This window comes from Ceratotherium simum, chromosome 6 (assembly GCF_057802395.1).
Source record: "Ceratotherium simum simum isolate JZ-2026a chromosome 6, ASM5780239v1, whole genome shotgun sequence".
Taxonomy (NCBI): domain Eukaryota; kingdom Metazoa; phylum Chordata; class Mammalia; order Perissodactyla; family Rhinocerotidae; genus Ceratotherium; species Ceratotherium simum.
In genome coordinates, this window is record NC_141905.1 from 21,536,064 (window position 1) to 21,552,568 (window position 16,505).

Genomic DNA, 16,505 nt, shown 5'->3' on the forward strand with positions numbered 1-16,505 from the left:
TGCTCAGTAAATGTTTATGGAATGAGTTGAATGAATGGAGACTGCCAAGGAAACTCCACGATGCCTCAGATATATAACCCCCAAAGGAATATTTACAGTGTAGTTTTCATGTACTTCTTTCATTAATATAATGTTCTGTAACATTTACATTTGTTTTCATCTATTTTCTAACAGCCTTGGCATTTTTATGGAATACAGTGGATTTCCCAAAATGCAGCCCCACTTTATAAAACTGCACTTACAAGAGTTTGGCCTATAATGGTTTAACTTGGGATTATTTCTTGGGAACCAGTCAGGTCCAAGGTCAGAGACCTTGCACACAGAGATGAGCCTGGGAGAGTGGACAACAAAATGCTAAGCTCATAAGGCTAAATTTTATCTTCACATGTAGGATTTCAGGTGATTTAAATCTTTTTTGTTTATTTTCTAAATTGCTTACATGAACATACATATCCTTCAATGGCTCTCCATGCATGTAGGATGAAAACTCAGATTTTCAGCATGGCATTGAAGGCCCCCCATGATCTGGCCCATGCCTGTTCCCTAGTATCTTCTTGTATACAGCCTCAATGCTGAATTAACTTACAACTTGCCTATGCTTCTTTCCTCATCTGTGAGATGGGGATGATAGGAATTTGTTTAAATTACAGGATTGTCAAAGTATCAAATGTGGTAACATACGCAAACACTCTGGAAACAAAAACGTGGTACCAAACACAGTGTTACCAACAACACCTCTGTGATACTGAGCTATCCTCTTGTAGTTAATTTGTGTCTGCCTTACCTTCCTTTCTAAACTAGAAGACCCCTGGGGGCAGATACTGTGCCAGACAAGAGCACAGTTCCTTATCCATGGTGGGGGTAGGGGATACTTATTTACTGAACTGAAGCAACTAAACAGAATGTTTATAAATAGTAAACAAATGAGGGCATTAACTATCTTAGATAAGGAGGAGAAACATGGAACTTGTATTTACTACTCACTTTTCTATATTTGTAATGTTAGTTTTTTCTTTATTTCTGAGTCTCTATAGCCAAATTCTAGCCAATTCTACTACTGAATGTAGTAAAAAGTTTTACAAGAAGTGACAGACACAGCTGAAGTTCACTATAAATTTTAATCCATGATATAAAATGTTACCTAAAGACACAATTGAACATCTTGTATTAGAAAATAAAATATAATGATCAAATTCAATTTTGTAAATGCTTCTATGGCACAAAGAGATTTCCCCCAGATTCAACCTTGTAATTGTGTTTCGTCTGCTGAGAACCACACCATAATAGCAAACTGTATAAAGAATACAAGTAAAGCTCGTTAAAATGATTGTCACAGAGGTACTGTTAATGATTTAAAGAACAATGAGTTCATTCATTCACTGAATTCATTTTATTCATTAAAAAATTCCCCTATGTAGAATGAAATATTCCATGCTTATCATGAAATAGTGGTTTCTTTTTCCAGTATAATCAGGGAACTAATGAATACTTAGTACATGAGAAATCTTCCATTTTAATTACATCAACATAGTTACTGCTTAGGTTCTGGCATCATCAATGTAGAAAAAGCACTTTTTCTTGAGACAACAGCAAATTAACAGCACTAATATGAAATATGGCAAATCCACTGGTTGTCAGCATTACTTTAGGAATTTATGGAATAAAAGAAAAAGCGTTATTGTGCTCTTTTCAGAAGAGTGACAAGTTCTTAAGGTTTCTTGATATTCTGTAGAATAGCAAGAATTCTAAACTTTCTTCAGATGTTTTAAGGTCGAAAATTACAGTTATATTATTTGGATTTTAGCCTCATTGAATGAAATTTCAAAAGTATTTACCTAATAAAAAGCTGTAAAATTTGGCTAAGAATTCTATATTTTTAAAAGATAATTTTCAAAATACATGCCTTTAGAAAACTTAAATATAAAATTAATTTTTCCACCTTTCTTGATAATATTTGGCATTTCATGCCTCACTTCCCAAAGTAGTCACAGAAAACAAATATGTGAATAATGAAAATAGAAGTTTTCCTATTCAAAGGATGGGGCTTCTCCCCTTTTTAAAACTCATCAAGCTCTCATGTGCCAAAATGTTGAAAACTGCACACATCCAAACACAGTCTCATCCCAGAGGAACACACTCCTAAACTCTCACACCTTTGAAGACACAGGAGATGGGTAATATAAATGTCCCCTTCTGGCCATGTGACATTAACTATTTCTGTATGCATATTAGTCAGGTTTGCCTCATGAGATTATTGGGACAAAAAAAGAGTTAGATTTTCATCTTCTATTACATTACCTAGTAAAATCAGACCCAAAGTAGGTAGAATACTACCAAGAGAATTACACAGTGATTGGCAAACTGGCCTAAAATAATTAGGCTTTTTATTTATAATTCCCTTTTAAAAGTTGTCATTTGACAACAGCTTCAATTTATTACAGCAGGTTAAAAAAAAAAAATGAGGTTCCATGCTATATTAATTAAAATATTCCAAGATAAAAGAAAGTACAAAACCTGAAAATAACTTCAGTGCTATAGACATTTAGAAAGTTACAATTATTAAAACTGAATAAAAAGTTCTTGAGAATAGGTACATCTCAAAACAATATTTTACACTTTGGAAAAAATAGGCATATTTCAAATAACTTGTATGATTTACAGGTTTCATACTGTGTCAAGTTTTTTTTTTCCTGCAATGCTGTTTTGCTTTAAAGTCTTTATATTCGGTTTACCAGTAATTGCTTCTTTATGCTAAAATAAAACTTTGTTTGTTCATTAATTTTCTGTATATCCCATCTGGTTTTGAAAGCAGTTCTTCATGTTTCCCACATTCAGTAATTTTTCCTTGGTCAAGAACAGCCACCATATTAGCATTCTTAATGGTAGACAAACGATGGGCAATAATTAACACTGTTCTTCCTTCCATTAGTCGATCTAGAGCTTCTTGTACAAGGTACTCATTTTCAGCATCCAGTGCACTTAAAAGGGAAACCCATGTGAGAAAGCAAAGATGTCAGTGCCACACATACTGTATACTCATATATTTCCTGTTATACATACAGTGGCCCTTCAATAGCAGTGACTTTTTTTTTTTAATATTTATTTATTTAGAGTGTGTGTGTGTGTGTGTGTGAGAGGAAGATCAGCCCTGAGCTAACATCCATGCCAATCCTCTTCTTTTTGCTGAGGAAGACTGGCCCTGAGCTAACATCCGTGCCCATCTTCCTCCACTTTATATGGAACGCCGCCACAGCATGGCCTGACAAGCAGTGTGTCGGTGCGCGCCCGGGATCCGAACCCCAGCTGCCGAACCCCAGCAGAGAGCATGCACTTGACCGCTATGCCACGGGGCCGGCCCCAGCAGTGACTTTTTATTATGATCAAAATTGCAACTTCTTGGGTCTACTATATACATTTTATATTATAAAGATACTATTAAAAAGAAGCTTGGGACCTTTGACTTCCATAGAACTACTGTCACGTAAGCAGAACAGCATTCTGCACAGCTGCTGATTAGAGTGATCAGGGAGTCATCACAAACGTATCTGGATTGGAACTAGGACCCTCAATTCATGACTTAGCCTATCTAGTGCCTCCCACTGCCTCCCATTATTAATTCAGACTTGGTCACTTTAAAGTGTAAGGGGGAAAAAGGCATTTTTAAGCTGTATCACTTTGAAGTACAGAATAATACGTTTTTGGTAAAGGAAGAATTTGGCTTAATACAATTACACATAGTATTAAGATATCCTCACCTGGTTGCTTCATCTAGTAGAAGAATTTTGGGATTCTGAAGAAGGAAAAACATTAAAAAGAAAACATAATTTTATTAGAAAAACACAAACTCTCAATAATAAAAAGAAATGAAGTACTGATACATGAAACAACATGAATGAACCTTGAAAACATCCTGCTATGTGAAAGAAGCCAGACACAAAATGCCACATATTGTATGACTTCATACGAAATGTCCAGAATAGGCACATCTATAGAGACAGGAGTAGATTAGTGGGGCTGTGATCAATGGGGAAATAGGGAGGGGTGTGTGCGTGACTGCTAAAGGGAATAGGGTCTCTTTCTGCGGTGATGAAAATGTTCTAAAATTGATTATGGTGACGGATGTGCAACTATGAATACACTAAAACCCACTGAATTGTACACTTTAAGTGGGTGAATTATATAGGATGAGGATTATATCACAATAAAGCTGCTACAGAAAGAGAAAAACACAAACTCATAAGTTTCTGAGATAAGCACATACATGGAAGAGTTAGAGATGATTTTAAACCATTATCACAGTAATCATCGGACTGGGTATTGTTTATAGTAGTTTTACCCTGCTGGTCAGTCAACTAACAGTGTGAGGCGGGGATCTAAAGCAAGTGAGATAGAGATTAGACTCTCAAGGTCCTGCTTATAGTTTAGTTAGGAGTATCCCTTAAAACTGAGAAAAAATAAGAGTTAGCTGATGTACATAACATTAAATTCTAGCTTTCCCTAGGAATCTGTCCACAAGAAATGAAACATATGTCCACACAAAAACTTATACACCATTCATTCAGAGCAGTACTAGCCACAATAGCCCCAAGCTGGAAACAACCCAAATGGTCATCAACTGGTGAACAGATAAACTGTGGTATATCCATACAAAGGACTACTACTCAGCAACAGAAAGGGATAAAGTACTAACACGGGCCTCAACATGGAGGAACTGCAAAGACCTTACACTAGTAGAAGATGCCAGAGGGAAAAGGCCACAACTTGTCTGATTCTATCTACCTCAAATGTCCAGAAAGGCAAATATGGACAGACATTTGAAAGTAGATCAGTGGTGGGCTTGGGGTGGGAATGTGGAAAGACTGAAAATGGCTGCAAGGGATCTTTTTATTAACAGCTGTGATAGAAGTGTTCCAAAATTGAATTGTGCAATGGTTGAGAACAACTCTGCAAATTTACTAAAAATCACTGAAAAGTACATTTAAAACTGGTGAATTTTATGGTATGTAAGTTATGCTTCAACAAAGCTGTTTTTTAAAAAATCACCTATAAATCTGAGGAGAATAGTTATATGACAAAGGGGAAGGTTATCATTTCCTAAAAAACCCAATGTCTACGACTTTCAGCTGAAATGGCTTTTCCCTCTCCTCTGAGGAGTCCAGTATGTCAAATCCGTACTATTCAGTTTAGCAGTTGATTACAGATTATACAAGTAAGTGTACTTATTGTTTTGATACTTTGACATAATCACTGTTTCACTGGTTAAGACTGTATGCTTCTTGATGGGAGGTCCATGTGTTAAGCTTTTCTCCTCTGACAACCCTAGCACAGTACTGGGATCCTAATATCCAAGATATACTTGTTAAATTTGCACGACATGCACTCGGTGGAACTCTCAACTCATCTTTCACCATAACTATCAACCATATACCTACTGTCCCCTCCAAAAAAAAAAAAGGGAAGGGGCAGAAAAAAATAGTAAATTAAAATTGCAAGGACCCTAATTAAAAACAATAACAAAAAAACCCAGCCAAGTGGCTTCAGGCTTACCTTAAGCAGAGCACGGGCAATTGCAATCCGCTGTTTCTGCCCACCTGACAATGACAATATATTTTTTAAATTGAAAGTCTTAACAAAGATTCTTGGTAATAGGCTTTTCTGACAAGCCATGTGGCAATCTGAAGGTAGCTTCTTCCAGTTAGTCATAGCTGGGACAGATGGTAGAACAGAAACCTGTTTTTTAAATATACTGTCTCCTCACTGACCTCAAAATTAACAATAACAACAATTATTGTCATAGCTAACATTTATTGCAGAGTTTCTATGCACCAGGCATTTTCTAAATGCATTACATGTATTATCACATTTAATCTTAAAAAAAAATCCTATACAGTAGATACTGTCATTATTCCCTTTTTATAGAAGAAAAACTGAGGCACAGAATAACCTGTCCAAGGTCCCACAGTTGGTAAGTGGCAGAGCTGAGGTCTGACCCTACACAGTGTGAAGGGCTATGCTTTTAACCACTACACATACTGCCCCCCTAACAGAATAACCAATGTAGCAAGGAAACCAGACACGCAAGATATTTACAGGTTTCTGAACATACATGAAACGGATGGGAGCAAAGGGCATCAGTGATGCTGGGATTTGTGATTCTACTGTTGAACCTCAGACCACTGCTCTTGACACCTTCCATTCCCGTCTCATTCTCTTCTTTGCCCTGCCCCAGGGAACAACTGGCACATATAGTAGTTCTTGTATATGTATGAAACTGGGGTAACAAATAGAGTAGGCCACTCTAACCCCAGCTTTTTGAAACTCAAATTCTACTAAAAGCAAGGGAGCCAACTGGGGGGTGGGAGTGGGGGCAATGTAGACAGGACAGACGGAGGTAAGCAGCAAGTCTGTGACACTCCCCCGCCTCGGCTCTGTCTCACCCCCCATCCCCTTTCCTCAGGGACACAACTTGTTACTAACTTAGAACTGCTCAAGTCTCAGCGGTACTCAGGACTCGCTCCTTCCAACTTAGTTTAGAAAACTTAGTTCCATTTTTGGTGGTGAAAACACTCCTTTTCAGTTGATTTTATTGGCTGAACATCCTTATTGATAGTAATTGCTAGACATCATATCATTTCATCTAAAAGAAGTCCGTCATTTACAGCTGAAATGTGCGGTGCTGCTAAAAGCTGTCCTCAAATACGCAACCCCGTGCTCACAATGGGGGAAGCAGGGAAGGCCCTTTCTCTCCGAACATTGCGTGCTGAGGGGGCCTGAGTGCTCTGAGGGAGGTGGGCAGAGCCAGCTGAGGGCTCTGGTCAGCTCTGAGAAATCCTCAGTGCCAATCAGTGCACTGGGAATCTATGCTAGATGTCCTTCTGTCTCCCAGAAAGCACGTGTGGATTGAAACCTTTGGTTATTTCACTCTGAAATGGAGCGTGAGAATCCCGGTAGAGGGAAGGACACGTGGAATCTGTTCCGAGGGGGAAGGTGATGTGCTCGTGGGACAGAGTGCAGGTGGCTCCCAGGCCCTCGCCTCAGTGCTCAAGAACTTCAGCAGGAGCAGCTTAAGCTGGTTCTCTGCCCAAGGACGTGTCTCAGAGATGTGGGAGCAGTTCACTTTTCCACAGCAATGTGCGACTCTACCCCTGCAACTTTCCAAATCTATCAAAAACATTTTCTCCTCTAGTGCCTATAGTTTAAAAAAATCATACACAATAAACTTAAAACACTTTTTGTGTTAAATTTTCTGTGGTCTAACTTCAAGCAAAAAGTTTGGAGTTGGAAGGGACTATTGCTCTTGTCCAGCCTGGCAGCCTTCACTCTGACTTCCTCTGCTCAGACACTTCCAGTGACACAGAGCTCATCGTGGAAGGGAGCACATTTCAACATTTGTATTGAAAAAACGTCTTTGTTAACCAAAAATCTATTTCTCTTTATGTTCTACTCATTGGTCCCACTTTTGCACTCTAAAGCAATAGAAAATAAGTTTTGTCTTTCCCTCCCAAAAATGCGGCACCCATAATGCACTACCATCCACTAGATGTGCTCTGATGTCACAGGGAATAGTGACTGTGCCGCGACTGTACGTCCTCCATTCGTCTAGTACCGGGCACGGCAAACGACGCTGTGGGCCACTCTGGACCAGGGCTGTTTGTCATGGCCCTCAAGCTGAGAGGGCTTCTTGTACTTGGAAAGGGTTGTTAAAAAACACCCAACAAAGAATATGTGACAGAGACCACATGTGGCCCATAAAACCTAAAATACTTACTCTCTGGCCCTTTATAGAAAAAGTCTGTTGACCCACGGTCTAACATATAAAGTCAATGTGGGGAATAAGGAACTCTTTCAATCTCTGTTCCTGATTCTGTTCCTGAATCACAGTCCTTGCCTCCCTGGACAAATCATCCTGCCGCCCTGTATCTGCCTCATTTTCTACAACTTTTGACAATCTCGAGTTGCCAAACACATCTTTTCTCAGACGAGAAAAAAGCTGCTGTGGCTGAGTATGACTCAGCGGGACACTCAGCGGGAATCTGGGAACACTTCTAGGGTAGAAAGTGAAGGAACCTGGAGAGCTGTCCACACACAAAAGGGATTTTAGAAAGGGGAAAGGCTAATTTCATCGACTCTAGAGATAAGAGCCTAATTAGAAAATAATACTGCAATATAAAATGTTTGGAGAGTTCTTTGGAGTACAGAGTTTTTGCTAAAAAACTGTAACAAAAAGGTACCTGAAAGGAGCACGCCCTTTTCTCCAACCACCGTATGGAATCCCTGAGGGAAATTTCGGATGAAAGCAGCGGCATTGGCTACATCAGCCACTTTCTCTACCTGCTCAGCAGTCACCAAAGAAGGGTCGTCTGCACCATAAGCAATGTTCTCAGCAATCGAGCAAGAAAACAAAATTGGTTCCTACAAATTGGAAATAAAAAATATTCATTGCAAATTTCAAAACAGACTTCAAGTATGTCTAATAAATACAGTGGAGCTTAGTACTGTTCTTACATCTAAGAAACTATTAAATTGCTCCCAAAGAATATATACTATTTTCTTGGTTCTACTTCCTCATTCTCCATAAATTCACCCAGTAGACTTTTAAAAAATTCATATTTTACCACAAACAGGATTGACTTCATCTGTAGTTCCCACCACACTGAAGGACATGAGATCCCACAGCAGGTACCCACACAGTGCCTGGCATACAGTAGGCACTTTGTAATTCAAGTTCCCTCCCTGAGGAATTGAAAGGCACTGGAAGACCCCAAGCCCATCTGCATTTTCCAGCTGCCTGCCTCCCACTTAGGACAAAGGGGGAATGCAACTCTATCCATTACTTTTTGAAATAGACACAAACCAGATGAGAACATGACATCTGACAGAACCTTGTGGAATGGTCCTAAAAAGCAAATAAACTTCCAGCTTCTTTTCTCCATCCCTAAATAATATGCACCACTGATATCCTTACACTACGAAGCAACCCCCAAAACTGCCCTGCTGGCCCCTCACCCAGTGGAGTGGGGGGAGGGTAGGGTCTGAGGGGAAGCTCATTAGAGGGAGAGGCTCAGAAATGAGGGGAGTTCAGGTTTCTCTGCTGTGCACATAGCCTGGTAAGAAAAATATAAACAGCCGTGTCAAAATTTCGCTGCACCAAATGGTCTTATGAAAACAGCCTCATCAAAGCGACCATATTACATCGATATTCTGCCTTGAAATCCACAACCTCTTTGCAAGGAGACTCTGGCTCTTGCCATAGTCTTTGCTCACTTGTCCCTGAAACCTATTATGCAAAACAGTAGACTGTGCTGGTAATGAAAATGGGAACTGGGGAAGAGTCAGTAGAAGCTAACAAGTTATATCATTTTCTCCCCATCCTCTAGACTACCTGCTTACAAAATCATGTTGGTCCCCAGCTTTTGATAAAAAGTCAGTGCTTCACCTGGTTCAAGTGTTTAAGGTCTTTGGGAAACAGCACTATTTACAAACCTAAATAACCTGCCATGTGAGATTGGTTTAATACATCTGGAAAATTCTCATTCCTTTTTTTTGAGAGGTTCAAGACCAAGAAGAAAACAAATGACAAAAGCAATTTTAAGAGAAAGAGTAACACAGAAATGGTGCCCTCTCCTCCTACCTGATTCACTGTCCCAATCTTGGATCTCAGCCAGACTGGATTTAGCTGACGGATATCATGGCCATCGAGACTGATAGTTCCTTAGAGAGAGGAAAGGAGAGAGTCACTGAGCATCATGGGGCCAATGACTAATGTAAACATAGAGAGGATCTGGTGGGAAAATTCCAGACTCAGTTCTTTAAAGAATAAAAGTATACTCAAAATCTCCAAACAGAATCTAAAACCAACATATTCCACAGAATTTCAGAGCTAAAAGGGACTTTCTGGATCGTCCATGTCTACTCTCCCTGCAGTGGCGAGCTGACCAGCCCTCGGGTTCACCCACCCAGATCCCCTTCCTGCAGAGGTCGCAGAGAGTGTCCCTAGAGTGACTCAGGCTCCACAAGAAGATGCACCTGTGCAAAGCTTTGACTCGGAAGAGAGGTGAGAGAGGGGCAAAATGAGGGGAGGTGTCCACTTGCTGGCACAAATATCGGCAGAGGTGTCACAGTTCTGAAGCTGGTGCCCATGACAGTGGCTGCCTAATCCGGCAGCGTCCTGATCATGTCAGCATCAGCAACTACCTTGAAGGCTTGGTTCTGTGGTGAAGTTCTGGGAGGTGTCCTGGAAGTTCAACCCTGCCAGTGATTTCTGAGCTCTTTTATTACTCCTTAAAATATCCCTTCCTGCATAAACTTAGGTGGAGAATCTGTTACTTGCAACCAAGAATCTGACTGATACTGCGGCAGAGCTTTTAAATAACCAGATGTAACTGTGACCTTAGGTAACAGAAATAATTCTACACACTGAGGGAACTCAGCAATGCTTGGTGACGATGACGATAGTGACTAACATAGGAAATGCCATTTCTTTTCAGTTATCAGTGTGGAATTATACAAGCCAGTTGTAGATTTTCATAAACTGGCAAAAACTTGAGGTCTTTGACTTAAATGTGCAAGTGCCTTACAGGCAGGAATTGACGTGTCATTTCTTTCCTCCTTGATCTATTCACTGTGATGAAGAAACTACAGACTCAATAGTGGGATCTGATTTGCATCCTCCTCACTAGGATTTTTCTAAACTCAGAATTTTCTAGAAAATAGAGAGTGAACCAAGACAGTGACTCCAGAGGCAGTGTAATAACATCCATTTTAACACAGCTGGTGATTCTGAGGGTCAGAATCTGTGAGTCAAATAATTATCCAGCACATAACCAGCTCTCGTATTGTTTTAACCAAAAAGCACAGGTACAAAGACCAAAAGACATATTCTTTTTAAATTCATGATTTGATTTTTATTAACAGTTGTTTTCTTTCTGAGCAACATCATTGTTTTCTCAATCCAAAATTAAATCAATATATATGGAATATCTACTCCAGGCTCTGATATAAAGAAGGATATAAACTTTGTATCTACGTGTAGTAACGGCTATTAACAAACCGTGGTGATCATTTCTCAATATATACAAATATCGAATCATTATGTTGTACAATTTGAAACTAATATAATATTTATATCTCAATATAACTATATATATAACTAATATAATAATTATATCTCAATAAAAAAGAGGATATAAAGAAGTAAAATAATATGTTCTTTGCTCTAAAAAGATGCTATAATCCAATTAAAAATAAAATAAAAACCAGAATGAGGAAAATCCATTAAGAAAATCTCCACTACCTCAAAGTAGCTTCAATGGAGCAGTCACACGGAAGTGAATCACTGACCACCAAATGACCCGTTTGTGCACAGACGCCCGAGCAGCTCACGGGCAGAAGCAGTCAGAGGGCTTCTAGGGAGCTCCTCGGGTCCCACACAAGCTTGGTAGTGGGCACAGAGGGGTACTTACTCCACAGGAGGCACCTTCTTGTAGTTGCTGAGCAGCCTCCCCCGCCCCTTCCCAGGACGGGGGCGCATCAGAAGGAGACACCAGCATGGGAGATGAGTAGGTAGAATTCAGGAAGTCACTCTGGACTTGAAGAGGTCAGACATGAAATATACAAAACGCCTGACGGGGCTTCTGTACGAGCTGTCATACCCCTAAAGGTGACACTTGTTTAAGGGATTTCTTTCCTGGGAAGAAACCCTCAGGCACGCAGAACTCTCGCATTACAAGGTCTTGGCCTAATATGATACTCTCTCAGGACACAGGAGGAAAAGGGCTCAGGGGAGTCCTCCCATCCTACCATGTGGTGAACCACTCACCAGAAATGGGGTCATACAGTCTCAGCAGGAGGGAAACCACTGTTGACTTGCCAGAACCACTCGGGCCAACCAGTGCTGTGACGGATCCCGATGGGATAGAAAGGCTGAAATCCTGGAATATGGGTACCTCCGGGCGAGCTGGATAGGCGAAGTGCACATTCTTAAACTCCAAAGAACCCTGGAAACTCTTCTTGTTCAAAATGACCCCCTCTGAAACAAGACGGAACCCTTATTACTTAAGGCAAAGATCAAACTCCCAGCCGAACTCAGTTCTCCCACTTGTCTGACCATAGGTGACGGCCCCAGCACAGCTAGTCCTGGAGTATGAGCTCTTCACGGGAAAGTCAGGAAGGGGCCTCTGTCTAACACTTACCGGGGCCTGCCCTGCCCCAACTCTGTCCAAGGCACTGTACCTAAGCGGTCTTGTTTGATTCTCCCAGACCTGAGAGGTAGAAGTGACTGTCCACATTTTACTGACAGGACACTGAGGCTCAGAGACAACAACGTGCCTAAGCTGACGAGCAGTGGAGGCAGCTTCCAGCCTTGCAGCAGCCAGGCTTCAAACCCAAGCGCCTTCTCCCTATGCCACTGCCTCTGTAACTCCCTTGGTCCAGGGTTTATCTTATCTACTCTAAATAAATGTCCTCAGAGAATGATGATAAACAGGTGGGCGTTGCACAACTGCCACGGAGCTAGAGGGGGTCAGAGGTCTGTTCTGTCCCAGTGTTACCTCACTACTGACTTGGCAAGAAGCTGCTCAATCTCACTCAGTTGGGCTTATTTCCTCCAGCCTATCATACTGGAGAATACTGGGTGTTCACTTATTGACCTGGGCTGACCGACAATGTCCTGGGAGTCAGTGAGTGGCTGGCAGTGGTCGCTGCTCACAGCCACTTCTCCTGAGCCTGCACTCCTTGGCCCAGGCCACACAGCTCCGACTACTACCTTCCAGGGAAGCTGTTGATAAAGGAGCCAGCTCTAGCCGGTTAGTACCAGCCTCCCTCACCCCACCCCCAAAAGCCAAGAAATTTAGAGGCTTTGATATGTGTGATCCCTCTTTCTTTCCTCCTGCCACACTCCCTCCTAACCAAAAACATCAGGGTCACTAAGGAAGACAAAGCTGGTGGACTGGCCGGACCCTTCCTATTTGCACCCCTGGACTGCATTCGCTTCCCTCCTGCCATCGGTGGTAACAAATCACCTGCAGGGGGTAAACAGTGGACAGCACACTGCGTGGTCAGCCTCCACGCTTCCAGGGACATCCTCAGGCCCTGCAGCAGCGCCCGGAAACTGTCTTTCCTCCCTCACTGCCTGCCCCTCTGATGACCCTGTCCCTGCCATGTGGCAGGGATGACATCCTCGTCATTTTCGTCCTTCACAGGTAGGGCAGGGAGCTGGTCTACCTGTCCAAAGCCACATTTGTTTAATCCCAGCAAAGAACAAACCCATTTCAGACCTACCATTAAAAGGAACCTCAGGCTCTCTCTCAAGGAGCTCCCAGAGGCGTCCCCCAGCACCCAATCCTTTCATCAGCTCCGAGTAGAAAGAGCTCAGACCTGAGAACAAGAAGCAAAGCCATAAACACATCCATCACTAGTACCAGGGAACTGCCACCTGGCGCTCCCATCCCTCTGGGAACAGTAACAATAACTTGCTTTTAATATAAAATTGGTTATTTCCAAAAAAGGATTTGAGGCAGCTACCTGGGAATCCATATTCAGAATTCCTTCTGTCTCATACCCTTATTTTCCTCTAGCTTCTCCTCCTCCAATTTCATTGATTTCTAATAAGGATTTAATGTTTGATCAGGGAATTTACAAATGCATATAGTCATACTAATCAACCACTGAATTAAAATCACAGTGTTACAGAGAAAGTCTACCTAGTCAAAAACATAGCAATACAAATAAAATATAATGCTCATTCCATACTTTAAAGGAATATAAAATATCCCAATATTCATTTTAAATTCATATCCACAAAATCAAACCTCCCTTTCAGGCACTCAACAAATACAACTTTCACTATCCTAAAAACTGAAAAGGAATTTGGTAATGTTAAATATTCCAACAATCTCTTCTTAAAGTCACCTTTGAACTGTGATTTAATTAATGACTTAAAACAAACAAACTCCAAGTACACTGGTCCATATCAACTGTCAGAACATACATTTATAACACTTTCCGTCAGTGAGGAAGCTGAAACAATACAATTCAAATATTCTTTCTAAGGTATATTTGTGCATATATTCATGGATATTTGTGCAAGATACAGTGGACTGAAACCTTCAGATTGAATTAAAAATGCATTGGGCAGGGACAGACCCACATAAATATAGTCAACTGATCTTTGACAAAAGAGCAAAGGCAACACAATGGAGCAAGGACAGTCTTTTCAACAAACGGAGCTGGAAGAACTGGACAGCCACAGGCGAAAAATGAATCTAGACACAGATCTTACACCCTTCTCAAAAACTAACTCAAAATGAATCATAGACTTAAATGTACAACACAGAACTATAAAACTCCTAGAAGACAACATAGGAGAAAACCTAAATGACCGTGGGTTCAGTGATGACTTTTTAGACATAATAACGAAAGCACGATCCATGAAAGGAAAAACTGATAAGTTAGACTTCATTACATTTAAAAACTTCTGCTCTGCGAAAGACACTGTCAAGAGAATGAGAAGGCAAGACACAGACTGGGAGAAAATATTTGCAAAAGACGTTTGATAAGAGACTGGTATCTAAAATATACAAAGAATTCTGAAAACTGAACAATAAGAAAACAATCTGATTACAAAATGGGCAAAAGACCTGAACAGACACCTCACCAAAGAAGATATATAGATGGCAAACAGCATATGAAAAGAAGCTCTGCATCGTATGTCCTTAGGGAACTGCAAATTAAAACAACAAGATACCACTACACACCTATTACAACAACAAAAATCCAAAACCCTGACAACACGAAAAGCTGGTAAGGATGTGGGAGCAACAAGCACCCTCATTCATTGATGGTGGGAATGCAAAACAGTACAGCCACTTTGGAAGACAGTTTGGCAGTTTCCTACAAAACTAAACATACTCTTACCATATGATCCAGCAATCTCGCTCCTTTGTGTTTATACAAAGGAGCTGAAATGTATTTTCAGACAAAAACCTGCATATGGATGTTTACAGCAGCTTTATTCATAATTGTCAAAACTTGGAAGCAACCAAGATGTCCTTCACTAGGTGAATGGATAAATAAACTGTGGTACATCAGACAATGGAATATTGGTGCCAAAAACAAATGAGCTATCAAGTGATGAAAAGACATGGAGGAACCTTGAATATATTACTAAGTGAAAGAAGCCCATCTGCAAGGCTGCATACTATATGATCCCCATTATATGACATTCGGGAAAAGTCAAAACTATGGAGACAGTGAAAAAGATCATTGGTTGCTGGGAGTTAAGGGGAGGGAAGGATGAATAGGCAGAGTGCTGAACATTTTTAGGGCAGTGAAACTCTTCTGTATGATACTATAATGGTGGATACCTGTCATACATGTGTCTAAACCCATAGAATATACAACACTAGAGTGCGCCCTAATGTAAACTATGGACTCCGGGTGATGATGTGTTAGTGTAGGTTCATCAAGTGTAACAAATGCACCATTGTGGTGAGGATGTTGATAGTGGGGGAAGCTATGCTCGTGTAGGGGCATGGAGTATGTGGGAAATCTGTGCTTTCTGCTCAATTTTGTTGTGAACCTAAAATTCCTCTTCAAAAAAAAAGTCTATTAATTTAAAAAAGAAAGAAAGAAGTGAAGGGATGGGAAAGAATTAGAAGCAGTTCAACATAGTAAAGCGTTTAGACTCTGAAAAACAAAAACAAAATGGCCCTGAATTAACAAAATGTGGCCTATTTATACAATGGAATATTATTCAGCCATAAAAAGGAATGAAGTACCAATCCATGTTACAATGTGGGTGAACTTTTAAAACATGCTAAATGAAAGAAGCCAAACACACAAAAGCCTTATATTATATGGTTCCACTTATATGAAATACTTTGAATAAGTACACAGAGACAGAAAGCAAATTGTGATTGCTAGGGGCTGGAGGAGGGAGGGGTAATGGAGATAGACTGCTTGACAATTATGGGGTTTTCTTTTGGGATAATGAACATAAATAGAGGTAGTGGTTGCACAACACTATAAATGTTACCTTTAAATGGTTACTTTCATGTTATGTGAATTTCTCCTTAATAAAAAAATAAGAAAAAAAGACAAGGGGGTTCAACAGGAAGATGTAAGAGCATTCTCTGGTACAAAGTAACTAAGTGTGCTTTTTTTCAAACAGCACTTCTGACCGTCTCTCAGGAGAGAATGTACATAGAATTTGTTTTTTTTCAGTATGTTGTTCTAAGCAGAGACCAACCTATAAAAATTCTTATTTATTTAATAAATACAATAGGATTTCTTTTTTTGTGTGTGTGTGAGGAAGATCAGCCCTGAGCTAACATCCATGCCAATCCTCCTCTTTTTGCTGAAGAAGACTGGCCCTGAGCTAACATCTGTGCCTATCTTCCTCCACTTTATATGGGACGCCGCCACAGCATGGCCCGAGCAGTGCCTTGGTGCGCGCCCGGGATCCGAACCCGGGCCCTCAGCAGCGGAGCTTGAGCATTTAACCGCTA

General features: G+C 40.6%; 1 protein-coding gene across 1 annotated transcript in view; it reads right to left on the reverse strand.

Annotated features, from left to right (window-relative positions):
• Positions 1-1,099: 1,099 nt before the first annotated feature.
• The window catches only part of ABCB10 (ATP binding cassette subfamily B member 10), a 35,006-nt gene continuing 19,600 nt past the window's right edge, over positions 1,100-16,505 (reverse strand). The window contains exons 7-13 of the mRNA XM_004426884.3: positions 13,279-13,374; positions 11,819-12,028; positions 9,632-9,711; positions 8,232-8,412; positions 5,548-5,591; positions 3,756-3,790; positions 1,100-2,978 (exon numbers count right to left, since the gene is read on the reverse strand). Of these exons, the coding sequence (XP_004426941.3) occupies positions 2,747-2,978; positions 3,756-3,790; positions 5,548-5,591; positions 8,232-8,412; positions 9,632-9,711; positions 11,819-12,028; positions 13,279-13,374 (878 nt within the window). The 3' untranslated portion in view covers positions 1,100-2,746. The remainder of the gene's footprint in view (positions 2,979-3,755; positions 3,791-5,547; positions 5,592-8,231; positions 8,413-9,631; positions 9,712-11,818; positions 12,029-13,278; positions 13,375-16,505) is intronic.